This window comes from Ascaphus truei, chromosome 2 (genome assembly GCF_040206685.1).
Source record: "Ascaphus truei isolate aAscTru1 chromosome 2, aAscTru1.hap1, whole genome shotgun sequence".
NCBI lineage: Eukaryota > Metazoa > Chordata > Amphibia > Anura > Ascaphidae > Ascaphus > Ascaphus truei.
This window is the reverse complement of record NC_134484.1, coordinates 79,580,959-79,595,287: the sequence shown is the minus strand read 5'-3', so window position 1 is coordinate 79,595,287 and position 14,329 is coordinate 79,580,959. Positions and strand designations below refer to the sequence as shown.

The window sequence follows — 14,329 nt, the reverse complement described above, 5'->3', positions numbered from 1 at the left end:
AAAGTGCAGTCCCCAGAGGCTGCTGGGAATTGTAGTTCTTGGTACAGCTCTTTTCTATGGGGTCCGCGTGCGCGATCTTTACTGCGCATGGGCGAAGCTCGCTCCATAACCAAGAGGGCGGTGCCCACCGGGAGAAGTCGCCGTCCCCTTCCTCCACTGCCACAGGGGTAAGGCAGGGGGCAAAGGAAGATCAGGGGAACCGGGGGTGACCCCCTTACAGTTATAATTTACTGTATGGTAACCTCGGTTGGACCGACCGTTAGATGGCATTAAGTTTGGTGTAAATGCATCGTAACACAATTCAGTGTGCCAGTTTATAACGGGACTGTACCCGTCAATGTGATAGAAATATATTCATGGGGTTGGAGGAGCCTGTAGGCTCAGTATACTATAAAGCTTACAGTGAGGCACGTTGTCCTATAATACACCATATCACGAATATAGCCTCAGAAGTTTACAAAGTATTATTACATTCATAGTCATAACCTCCCTTCCCAGAGAGAGGCGCGCCAAATCTTTGAACCGTGTCCTCTCTCCACAACAAGCCGTGACGTCACTGATGTGTTTCGTGTGATTGGCTACTATTGTCTTTACCAATCATTACCCATTTTTATCAATTTTCTAATAAAGGTTATTTTATACAAATTTTATTTTCTCCATTTATTATATAAAGAGTGCAACTAAGTTGGGATCTTGTTATTGCCTGTGTGACTAACTCACTATCTGCAGGACTGGGAGGATAGACCTCTTGCCAACCTATGACCCCAAAGTCCAAAGAGCTACCTGTAAGCTTTATACCTGTAAGGTACCTGTAAGCTTTATATAAGCTTTATATTTGTACCTTTATGTCAGTCTTTGGGTTGTGTCTGTTGGGGGGCCACCCTCTGGCGGCTTCCCGAGTCTGCTGCACTCTGGATGTAGAGGGTCTGGTTTCAGGGTGTCTTGCAGGCAGCAGTCCTTCTGTACTCACGAGATCGCCTGCAGTTTATGTAGGTGGCTTTTCTACTTAACTTATGAGCCAGATGGAGACTAGCTAATTGTCTCTAGCTGCAGTTAACCAGCTCCCTGATGGACTCAGCCAGATACAGGCTTGCTATTTGGAGCCCTATTTAGACAGGAGTTAATCCCCAGTCACATGCCTCTGCCATTTGTGGGTAGCTCGGGCTAGCCATGGCTGAAGCCCATCCCTCCACTCTCACTCGAGATTGAGAATGGGTGGAGGGAGAGAACCCCCAGTCACGCTGGGATTAGAACCCTTCCTCCAGGTAACCAGTGTCTCGTCCAGAAGGTGCTTCAAATCAGCGTGCTTTAGTCGCTCAAGGAGGACTTTTCCCAAGCACAGTGTTTCCATGATGTGCTTAGCTTCCCCACCTCCGTGCTAAGTTGCTTTGCTCATGCAACTCTTTCCATTTTACCAAGTCTTCTTTTAACCACTTGGCTATGAGTTTTTCCATTTGTTGGGTGATCTTCTCTTCCCTGAAAGTAGGGTGACCACCTGCATTGGGTACAGTATCAAGGATCATGGGTGTTTCAACCTGGGCTGAGTTTTTATCCACCCGGATTGACCCCCATGGCATCTCTGTTTTGTAGTCGGTAGACTTATCGTCTTGACATATTACTTTTTCTACTGTACAATGTGTGGGGAAATCCCAAGTGATGTCTGGTGGGGTATCTCTGCTATAGTAGTGCTGTTTTGAAGCTCCTTCAGTACCAGGGGACCCCAGTCTACAGATTTCTCATCCATCATGGGCTAATCCGCAACAAGCATGGCCCCCTTATCAGTAGAGAGGACATTTGCATTTGGTTTAGGATATTTAAGTTCCAGTTCCTCAATTTGGTTGTATTTCTCCTCCCACCTAACCATTACCCGTGGCTTCTCTCTGTTTTTGTATTTGGCAAACCTGTAGTCATGTGCCTTTTTCCTTTGCAAAGACTAGTGGACAACTAGTGTTGTATCTTTAGGGGCGTGATCACAGATACAGTTCTGTCTCATTCTAGCCAAAGACTGAATCCTTAAAGCGGCTATTTTCAGGCATCTGATTGGGCCATGTTGGCACAATAGCATGACTGATTTGTATTGCGCTTCTCAGTCATAATTCTGTTCTTCTATCCTGAATTTTGTGGAATGCCGATTGTAGCACTGAGATGATAAAAAATATAAAATATAAATGAATGCACATCACATTGTGATATACTATACACGTGATTGTGAAAGAGGTTATAATATAGTTATAAAACCAAAATAGAATCTATATTCAGGATACAAAATAAGTATCAATTCAATGTGACAAAAATGTGTCAGTGAATAAAGTGATGTGAAGAAAAAGGAATAAAATGTAACCTTTCCTGTTCAAAACATTACACGAGTCTGCTGCTATTTCAACAGTGATGGCTCAGCATCACAAAGTGCTAATAGAGAAAAACTAAAACAGCGCACAACACATAGTGTATCAAAAAGTATTATTGCTCATTGCAGGGAAGGTAAAAAATGCAAGTACATCAAAACTTAACATATAAGGGAGTACATGTTAGGGACATGTTACCACAGGGCTCATGGGTCTAATGACACAGCCTCCTCACTATAGACACCAACTGGCACCTCCACTGCACTGAGGTGGCATTGCAGGTGCACTTATAGCAACGCACAGCTTGCTTGATTGTGACATAGGATCTAGACCTGGATTGAATCATACAAGCAGATTCCTTCATTTTCCTATAGCATCTTTGGTGCAGACCCTTGCTAACATGAGTAAAATTACATATTGCTTTACATGTTCATAATTCTTTCTTTGTCGTTGCATTCTCCATATTGACTGGAGAAGACAGGCTGCTTTATTCTAGCGACAGAGCTCATGAGTTTTTGGCTCTCTGTATGCAGCCAGTATGATGAGTGTTGCAGAGCATTGGCGCAGATACCTTTCTCTATCCCTTATTCATTGAATAAGAGCTTTGTAGTATTCCTGAATTATTCGAATGCTTTTCGCCCTTTTCAACAAGTTTAGTTCCCCAGTGAGAGAATTCTGTTTCTTGAGCATTTTGAGAGTGTGCATCAATGCATCCTTCATTATATTTTGGAGCCCTGCAGATTTCTTCGCTAGGGTAACAGCTGCTTGCTTTTTCCAGGTTTATTTCTCCTGGGCATACTGACTGTTGGGGATGGGGAAGATTTTCTGCTCCCTTAGCTTTTGCTTCAGTTTCTAGACCTTCTCATGCTCCCTCTCATACCGAGTCACCTGGTCTCTAAGCTTGGCCTACAGTGATGCTCTGGGGAGGCTCAGCATAGCCATTAGTTCCTCATGCTGCTCTACAAGGACACACTGGATACTCAGACATTCCTGCAGCACTTGTACTTCATTAGCAGCCTGCAGATTTTCTTCCTGCAGAGTTCACTGCTTCTCCTTGGCATTCACCTGCTTCTCCTTTGCCTCCTGTTAGTGTATATGCAGACCTTGCAGATGGCTCTGCAGCATGCGCTCTGCTTGTGTACGTTGTTCCAGTGCTTCCTGTACTTCTAACTTTTCTTGTTCAAATAGCTTCTTAATGTTTCCAGCTCATGAAGCTTTCCATTCCTTTCACTGACAATGTCAGTCAAATCTGAATTTTCCTTTTTCAGACATGTACAGTATTTTCTCTTTTTAGTCTCTATAATATTCAGGGCCTCCTCATAGTCCTCCTTCCATTTACACACTGAGTTGAGACTCCCGGTCTCCTGGCATGAGACTATCGCTAGGTTGAGGACCTGAACCTTCTTCTTAGAAATGTCAAGATCCATACTAAGACTGCGGACATCTTTTTGAGTTATCTCTTTGCTTCTTCTGTACTGTTCAACTTCTTGCGGTGTGCGCCTTGCCAAATCAGGTTGTTCTGTATAGAAGTTCTTTTCAAATTTAGGTAATTCATCTAGGTTCCATTACTTCTTAATGGGCCTCTCCCCGGGGTTTCCAAACCTTGGCGAGACTGTGAAATTCCTTTTGGAGAGATTTCTAGTTCTGTGCGGTGACTGCTGATCTCCTGGTGTGAGGTATCCAGTTGTAGGCGGAGAGAGTGTTAACCTCATTCTGGAAGTTGTCAAAGTCTATCCTGACCTCCTGGTGAGAGACCTCCAGCTCTGTACTGAGAGCCTGAATCTCTTTCCGAAAGACCTCCCTCTCTGTACCAAAACTGTGAAGCTCTTTTTGGGAGACTTCCTGCTGTGCACAAAATGACAAATCTCTTCCAGAGAGACTTCAAGCGCCATGCTGAGGCTGCAAAACTCCTTTGTTCACCCTTCCATTTCTATACCGAAACAGGGGGACTCCCTTTGAGCCTCCTCCTGCTTCTCGTCCTTTCCGGTAAGTTCAGTGTTTGCCGTCTCCAGAGCTGTCAACATCTGGTGCTGTAGTTGGCAGTGTCTCTGGCCTGATTGCCTAGAACTTCTTTAAACAATTGTTCCTGGTTTGTTGGCAGTGCATCTTAAGGGTTGGTCAAGGGATCATCACTCACTTGGTCCGGCTCTGCTTCCCTGGTATGGTTGGTTGATGGTTTCTCACTGTCAGAATTGGACAGACACTTCTTCGTCTGTACACGACTTCTGTCTTTGGCCCTCTGGAGTTTCTGTAATTCCTGGGACGTATCCACCAGTTACTCTAGGCTGCAGCTCAAGTTGCCTTCCTTCAGATGTCACAGGGGGGTCATCTGTGGATGTGTTTGTAACTTTCACGGTAAGCTGCGAACCTCTTCTTTTTCTCTCTTCCTCTTTACTTTGGATGACTCTGGTAGATCAGGGAAACCAAGGTCACCTTTTCCGCTTGAAATTTCTGCAGTTTCAGTGCGCTCACCATGCTTTTCTTGCAGTTGCAATAGCGAGCGGAAATATTCTGTGTTCAGCTGATCCTGCTCTTGCTGCTGCTGTTTCCATTCAAGGTCATAAGGACACGATTCACCCGAGTGAGGCTCACCACAACCAAAAAATTTAGAAATGTTTTCTATAGCATTTTGTTTCTTGGAGCACATACGAGACATTCTCATCAAAATGTCTGACGAGACACTCTATTATGTGGCTAGGTTCATTACAGACGTTACACATTTTGCCCTCCATTCTGGCACTTTATGGTGTATTCTTCACACTGACCTCGAGAGGCGCTATTTCGGCAATATTCTCTGTATATGATATAGCACAGCTGATAATCATACAGGTGGAGCAGGCTGCCATTGCAGAGTTTGTAGCTCTTGCAGATGTCGTTTTTGGTTTGTTTTTTCTTCGTACACCTGTTGAGTAGACTTTGATCACAGAGTCAGTACTTTGTGTGGGTCACCATCTGTAGCAGTCCCAACAGTCAAACTGTGGCCTTGTGGCTTTCTCCAGTGCAGTGTAGCTTTCCTGTCTGGATGTGTAATCCTTTAATTCTGGTCACTTCTGCACTTTGTTCTTTTGTTCTTGGTTTTTTTGCTCAAGCAGGCAAAATCCCCCCCCCCAAATTCCCAGACCATCTCTGTGGCCCCTTTGAAATTCAAGGGCCACCTCTCATCCCACTTGGATACCATATGTAAGAGACATGTTCAGAGGTACAACCAAGGAAATATATTTGGGAAAAATAGACCATGGCTTTTATACAGCCCGTAGCTTCAAACAATACATTTTTAAGAAAGCAACCAAATAAACAAACAGCCTATCCCTTTGTAATGGCTAACTCACTCTCACAGTCCCTATCTGCAGGTCTGGGAGGATAGATATCTTGCCAACCTATGACCCCAAAGTCCAAAGAGGTACCTGTAAGCAGGGAGCCCTTTATGTCAGTCTCGGTTGGGGGGCCACACTCTGGTGGATTCTAGAGACCACTGCACCCTGGATGTAGAGGATCTGGTCTCAGGGTATCTTGCTGGCAGCACAGTCCTTCTGTGCTCAAAACAACTGTTCCTGTGAATCTCTTCTGGCAACACAGTCCCTCTGTGCTGAAAAGATCTCCTGCAGTTTATTCAGGAGGCTTTTCTATCTAACAGTTGAGCCAGGTGGAGACTGGCTAATTGTCTCTGGTGCAAGTAACCAGGTCTCTGCTGGACTCAACCGGACACAGACTTCCTATTTAGGCAGGGGTTAAGGCCCTGTCATAGATTCCTTATGAAATCTATTAGATAAACAACATATAGTACTATTGGACATGTTACATTTGGGATTTTATACCAATGAGTAGATTTGGTAACTGAAAATAAAATTTTACATGCAGTAGGGCTTGGTTCAGCAGATGAAATGTCCACGTCAGCCAACTTTTCCTTGTATTGAGTTGTTCTTTCCCGCATACGTTTAATGAGGTCATGAATTTGGGCTTCTGCATACTCATTGGTTGAGGTGGTTTGTGCCTCTCTGTCATCTCTTCTAAAACAAATAAGAAAAGGGAAAGAATTAGTAGAAGAAAAAAGCACACCAACAACGACATAAATTTTAAATAAACAGGAATAAAGAATATTGGAGAAAAACATAGCACCAAATTCATAAGCAAAAAAAATGTCACCAAAAAAATGGAAACGTTTGATAGATCTGATGCAATAATTTTTAAGGTTTTGCAGTAGACTTTGATAAAAAGTATCAAGGCAAAGTATTCTCGCTTGCTTTCAAAGGGGTCAGCAGTGGTGCGCAAACTGGGGGGCGTGAGACTGCCGACGGGGGGGGGGGGGGCGCGGGGTTTACAGAGGCCCCGCGCGCTTCCCGAAGGCAGGCACTTAAATTAAGTGCCGGGGGAGCTGCAGGGCCTCTGTAAACCTAACTTACCGTGGGTCCGGCGGCTTCCTCTCTGCGTCGCCATGGCAACGCGACGTCAAAATGACGCTGCGAGGTCATGTGACGTCACGTTGCTCTGGCAACGTGACGTCATTATGCCGGAGCGCGGGTAAGTTGGGGTTGGGGGGTGGGGGGCGCGGGAGTCAGGGGACAGCCGGCAGGGGGGCGCAGGGAAAAAAGTTTGCGCCCCCCTGGTCTACAGTATTTAGTGAAATCCTAAAAAGCAAAAAGACCTGGCTCTGGAGACCCACGGCAATGTTAATCCTCGATCACATATAAATTATTAGTGCAATATTATTTATAATAGCCACAGTGAAATTAATACATTTTGTTAACCTATGTAATGAAAGATCAACTGTTTGGTTAATATATAGCAACTTCATTCTGTGCTTACAGTATAAACAGACTTTGTACTGTTTTTGCCAAGAGGAACAATTTAAGTAATTTCTCCTTTTTTAGTACATACCTGTAACGGGGACTTATCCCTGATAAAAAAATTGCTTCTAAATCCGGCAGGGAGCTGGTTAAGTGCAAAAGGCAAACAACCAGATTCCAGATGCCTAATCAGAGCTCTGTGAAATAGTGTCATTTGAGACACAGAAAGAGGATTCCTGAGCTCACAATTGGGGCTGTCCCAGGAAGTACAGACCAGAGTTTCCCTAGTCCACAACTGGGCTGACCTGGAGAACAACAGATGTCTTGAGCTGCATAAGGACTGCAGGCTGACAGGAAGACAAAGGGGACAAGACCTCTAAACCTGGATCCTGATATTGCCAGAGCACACAAGGGTGGGGACCCAGGAGAGCAGAGAGGCCTTCCCCTACAACTACAAGAAACAGATAAGACTTTTTCATATTTGGGGCTGGTAATTAGCTTAGCTAACGGCCCAGTTAGAGAGGGCTGGACTACATGTTTAGATGTTCTCCAAAGTGGAGTATGCTTTTTTTTTTGCTTATTTTGAATGTTTTTGCTGTGTTAAAGGAACAGACGCAATAAACCTTAATTTTATTTTCACTTTAAACGGTCTCCATTGCGTACCTCTGCACACATCTCTTACAATACCATTTACATCTGTATGTAAAGAGCGGTCCATTTCTGTGTGCCAAAAATATTCTAAAATATCATTTTTTTACACAGATTGAAGAATTTCAGGTACAGTAAGTACATAGGTGCACAGAAGCTCAATTTATAATAACATTTCTGTGCACCAGTTTTGCTTTAAAAAAAGAAAAGAAAAAGCAGTTTGACACTTAATAGAAGTCCAATTAAGAGCTGCTTTTGTCTCTGCTTTGCAGACATTGATAAATAGATCCCAACATGCCTATTTGTCAATGTGGCTGCAAAAGTGATGCAAAAAAACTCACAAATAAACAGGTGTCTCTTGAACTGTGGTATTGATGTCAAAAACGAGTTCAGGTTGACAGTATTTATCATAAACTTAATAGGCTACGAAAGAGTGAGCAAACTACATTTAGTATGGTTCGAAGTGACCTAAAATGCTCTTAAATCCTAACATAAAATGAATAAAAACAACATATGCCATGCTTTGAAAACTATATGCAAATTTGCTTCCATTTAAAACAAGTATTTCCTTTAGGAAAACGTTTGGAGTACATGATGACAGGGGAATCATTTTTTAATAAAGCTCTAAGGCTTGCTCAGAAAATACACTTGTTGTAATCTCATACATAATTCAGTGCTTAGTTGTAGGCATCAGAAAGTAGAACAATACTCCAAGGTGTTTAGCTTTTATTTCCTAACTATCCACTCACTCGGTGTTCTACACAGAAAAGGCATCAAGAGGATCAGAATCTCTCATGTGTGAACAGTTTTTTGTTTCCACTTCCATAAATCACAATCTGTAGAACAAAACTCAATCAAATGAGAGATCTAACAGTGTAATTGTTACCAGGTGGGAGAGTGAAATGTCAAGTTGTAATTTTGATCATTTGTACAAACCTTTTAGGGTCAAAGTCTTACCAACTGCAAAACTATGGCAAAAACATTCCACCAAATTTTACTGAAGGAAAAACATTTGCAATGAAACCAATGAGATGTTTCGCTTTGCTATATCTGGTGTTGGTTTTTGCATCAGCGTTTACACCGTTTTGCAGCCAGGAGACTTTGATAAATGACCCTCTTTGTATCTATAAAAAATTACCCAGCCATGTAAGAATTTTCCAACTTTAATGGATAAGCATCAAAAAGTGCAACGTTGGCTGTAATTTCAATGCAAGAGCTACAGTACAGTATTGTGTGACGTTTTTTCCCCCCACTCTCAATGGATATGACTACAGCTACTGTACATGTAGCTTATATCAAACAGTTGTGATAAGGGGTAGACCAGGTACCCATCTTGGCACCACTACATTATGAAGTCACGACCAACCACCACCATACAAAGTGGCTGGTAGACAACACAGAGTCATGTCATAGGTGGAGATGGAGATGGAGACAATACATCACCATCAGTCCTGCAGACACACACATCACCAACACAATCACTATTATCTCATGGTGGGGATTAATTTGATGATGAGGGTGATTTAGATGATCTTTGTTTAACAGGGATGACGATCAATAGTGATGATGATCAATAGCGATGATGGGTGATCAAGATGATGGACGATGATGATGATGATGATGATGATTGATAATGATGATGATCAATAGCAATGAAGATAATGATCAATAGATATGATGAAGATGTCGCCGCCGATCGTTAATAGCGATGATGGATACGATGGCGATGTGGACGCTACTGCTAGGCTGCACAGAAGCAGTTTACAAACAAGGCAACATGATGTCAGTGCTACTGGTCCTAGTAGTAAATGTAGCCAGATGTGCACCATGATCCAACAGCAGCAGCCCACAGTTCGGGAAGCTTTGTAAAAGTGAATAAATTCCATCACACCCATGAAAGTGCTCTGATGCTGGATGGCAATTTAGATAAAATGCTTGCTATAGACTTGTTGCCGTTCAAATGTGTTGAATATCAGGGGTTCAGGCCCTTTATGCAAACTTCGGAGCCATGTTGGACTATCCCAAGCAGATCATATTTCTCTAACAAGGCGCTTCATGAACTGTACAGAACAGTCGTTACATCAGTGGTTGAGGCCCTTGCACAGTTGGAGGGAAGTAGGGTATATCTCACTACTAAAAGAGTGGCTGGATCGATGAGTCTGCTGCCCCACCAAAAATTGAGGAAACTCACTAGCAAAGTTGAACTAAAAACTATTTATTAACCTACATAAAAAACAGAAAAAACTCTCCTCGTGTTTTTTATGTAGTTTAATAAATAGTTTTTAGTTCAACTTTGCTAGTGAGTTTCCTCAATTTTTCTTGGAGCGGCAGTTTCATCGATCTATCCACTCTTACCTGTTTATCTGATTGAAGAGACATCTTTCGGGGAATAAATAACGGAGGATTTTCTAGCAGCTGATCTTTACCAGAATCACATCAGCTGTGAGGAGCAGGACGGTGACTCATCGTGAGTATCAGTTACTCCACACCGGAGACACAGGGGCTGAATTGGAGCGGTATGTCTTTGTGAAATCAGATATACAGTACCCTGCACAGGCATACTACACCCCATTATATTCTCACCAAACACCATTTTTGTGTCTCCTCCTATCCTCTATTAAAGGGGTCTCCAAACTCAGTCCTCAAGGGCCACCAACAGGCCAGGTTTTTTGATATGCTTGCTTTAGCACAGGTGGCTCAATCAGTGGCTCAGTATTCAATTCAATTCAATTACTGATTGAGCCCTGTGTGCAGAAGCAAGGAAAACCTGGCCTGTTGGTGGCCCTTGAGGACTAAATTTGGAGACCCCTGTTCTATTACAATCTCACCCTATCAGGGTCATATTACTCCCTCCACAACCGTTTTACTGGCTCTGTTTTTATTTTGCATATTTTTTCAGTCAATTTGTGTCCTGTCTGCTCTCCCGGAGCCTGTACACTGTTTTTCTTCAGTACATCTTACTACTGACAGGGAGTAGTGGTCATGGAGGCGGTGACTACCTGACCATTACTGCCCATTGGGCGTGTTTTAAAATTGTTTAACAACAAAAGGATGTGAAAAAAAAGACATTTGCAGCAGCAAGACATTCCATAGACATGCTACTTTATGTATGCAGATGTAGCGCACTTTCCCCGTCCCTCTGGGAGATATGGCGGCTACTGTGTGTGTGGTGCATTACCTGTGGCTCACAGGAGGCCTGAACCTCCGCTGCCGGGAGCCTGGGGTGTACCTGATCCGTCTGGTGACAGCGCCTCCACCTGCGTGCAGGACACTATATAAGAAATACAAACGGGTATAGTATAACAAGTTTACTGAACACGCATGAATACTAAGGATAATAACAGAACCACTCAGGCCTCTAAGGGCCATTCCCCATCACCATGCCCCCCAACACCGTGTTCACACCCGGTGGGGTTTACCACAAAGTACTGAGGTGCCCCATGGCACCCAACCACCCTGGTGTCCACAGAGTCAACCCACCCAAAGTGTATGTGACAGTGCAGCCCACAACCACGTGTTCTGTTGGTGCACTTGTGTAATGTTGGTATACCTTCCAGGTGCTCCAGCATTGCGTGGATCCTCCCGGAGGGGGGTAAAACGCCGCACCGCCAAGGAATCAATGAAGGCTGAATATTGGCAGTGAAAAAACTTTTATTGGCACAAAGGTGCAAGCGGATCCTCTGACGCGTTTCAGCCTACAAGGCCTTTGTCAAAGAGTGATCCGCTTGCATAGGAGACACCCAGTTATAGTCTTTGCAATTCGCCACACCTGAGTGTGTTTCCCACTAGACAGGTAGCAAGTGTATATCATTACATATCTATAACACGAATGTCAATAAAAAGGAGACGCATTTAAAAGTGACCAAATCATTCTCGTCAATAACATTTACATATCCTGTTGTATACACAATGTATGTAATAAAGAATCACATTGACGTGTTAATGATGAGATCATAATTAAAAACAAATACATAAATGCACATGATATGCCATGATAAAGCATTAAATCCATATTGTAATTTAACTTGATCATATACCCATCTGCATGGAATGATTTGAGGCCATGGGTGTTTACAAATTCAGTGATACCATTAGTGATTACAGAAATTTTGTAGCAATGTAAACCACAATATGTTGAAGGTGTATAACAATGTAGACCACATAAAATCAAAATTCTTTCATTCAGTAGTATAGTCCATGATAACATGATATAATGGTATAATGATGTATTACTTGAATGAAGAAGGGGAGCGGGGAAGGGGTGAAGGAAGGAGGGGGAGGGGAGGGGGGGGGGGAAGGGGAGAGGGAGGGGGAGGGGGGATGGAGGGGGGGGGGTGTGGAGGGAGTACTGATAATGTGTGAAAGGGGGTTAACAACATGTGATTAATAAATGCAGAGGAATTAGTCATGAAGAAAGTGTTTCAATTCCCATTCTACATTTAACCCATGAGGTTGCAGAGTATTGAGAGAAAATATCCAAGACATTTCTTTTTTATTTAAACAGTTTAACCTATCTCCTCCTCTTGCATGAACAGATATATGTTCAGCACCAAAAAATGTGAAATTCTTTAATCCACCTAGCGGACATTGTGAAAAATATTTTGCTACGGGATGGAATAAATCACGTTTGTTAATTAACCTAATATGTTCAGAGATTCTGACATATAGTGATCTGACCGTTCTGCCTACGTATCTGAATTTACATCCACATATAATCACATAGACGACATGAGTGGTTTGACAATTGATAAATGTATTTATCCTGTATTTACCATTGGGGAACAGTGTATGTATTCTTTTAGTTGGAGATACCTACTTGCAATAATTGCAGAAGCCGCATCTGTAGAATCGCTTTGGTATATTACCAATATGTGATTGTTTCGATTGAAACATGCTCCTTGATACAGATGTGGCTATTGTATTTGCCCTTCTGAATGCTAATTTAGTAGCTGTTTTAGTGAATATTTCCAAATCTGTGTCTAGTTTGAGTACATTCCAATGTTTGGAAATTATGTGTCTGATTTGTGGCGCTTGTTTGCTGTATTTCGTAATGAACAGTGGACTGTCATTAAACGCTTTTTTAGTTTTCGTTCTTGCACTTTTTTTGTGAGTTAATAATTCAGTTCGGTCAAGAGAATTAGCATTCAGAAAGGCTCTGTCCACAATTTCTTGAGTATAACCTTTAGCCAAAAACTTGGAGCCCAATATTTTAGAATGTTTTAAAAATGTTTCCTGATTGGAGCAAAGACGTTTGTATCTCATGAATTGTCCTTTAGTTATTCCACGGATCAAGGTTTTAGGGTGACTACTGTCTGCACGCAGATAAGAATTCCTGGCATGTGGTTTTGTAAAAATGTCTGTTTGTATACCAATTGCTGGATCACCATGGATAGTCACATCAAGGTAGTTAATCTTATTAGTGTTGGTTTCAAATGTAAAATGAAGATTTAGATCATTAGAATTGATGTTGTGAATAAAAGAGTGAATACTATCAAGATCACCATCCCATATGAAAATCAAATCATCAATGTAACGTTTATAATAAATAATATTGGAGCGAAACATATTAGTGCTACCGTAAACGTGAACAGATTCCCATAAGCCCATAAAAAGATTAGCATATGAGGGTGCAAAAGAAGTCCCCATAGCTGTGCCCTGTTTTTGTAGAAAAAATTGTGAGTCAAAAAGAAAGTAATTGTGTGTTAATAAAAAATAAATAGCATCAGTGATAAACGTGATCTGTGCGATAGAAAGTGATGAAAGTTGAACGTAGTGATAGATGGCACGAAGGCCGTGTTGGTGTTCAATAATGGTGTACAGTGATGTGACGTCCATGGTGACCCAGCGGTATCCTTCCTTCCAAACAATGTCCCGTAAAGATAACAACAATGCTGTGGTATCTTCTATAAATGATGGTAGAGTTCTCACAATAGGCTGCAGAAATGTATCCACATAACGTGAAACACCATCTCCCAAAGATCCAATACTAGATATAATAGGTCGCCCCAGAGGGTACTCTAATGATTTATGGATCTTTGGGAGATGGTGGAACACGGGGACAATGGGAAACTCACACGCCAGGAATTGTCTTTCCTTATTAGTTATTACATACAGTATGTCACCCAGTTCAAGAAGTTTGTCAAGCTCCCCCAGAAACATTTTGGTGGGATCTACTTTTAATTTCACATAGAAGTCAGAATTGCTCAATAGTCTCAGGGCTTCATCCCTATATTTTATAGATGACTGTACAACTATGGCTCCCCCTTTGTCGGCATTTTTGATGGTGATATCTTTGTTCTTCCCTAATTCCGCTAGATCTAATCTCTCCTGTGAGGTAAGGTTATCAGGTATGTGAAATGAATAACCTTTGGCTAAAGTTCTTAGATCTCTGTCGACCAGCTTTTCAAAGGCTGATAGACAGGGCCCTTTAGTATTATTAGGGATAAAGGATGAACGTTTCCTTAAAAATGAATCTGTGTGGCCGAAGAAAGGGGGGTCCATAGTTGCGTCAGTATTGCCCTCATCATAGAGGGAATGCATGTCAAACTCAAA

General features: G+C 42.4%; 1 protein-coding gene across 4 annotated transcripts in view; it reads right to left on the bottom strand.

Annotated features, from left to right (window-relative positions):
• CNGB3 (cyclic nucleotide gated channel subunit beta 3) overlaps window positions 1-14,329 on the bottom strand; it is a 193,662-nt gene that overhangs the window by 77,038 nt on the left and 102,295 nt on the right. For 3 of the 4 annotated variants that reach the window (XM_075582968.1, XM_075582973.1, XM_075582974.1), the window contains one exon: window positions 6,198-6,352. In XM_075582968.1, coding sequence (XP_075439083.1) covers window positions 6,198-6,352 — 155 coding nt within the window. The remainder of the gene's footprint in view (window positions 1-6,197; window positions 6,353-14,329) is intronic. The other variant, XM_075582972.1, reaches the window with a different exon arrangement.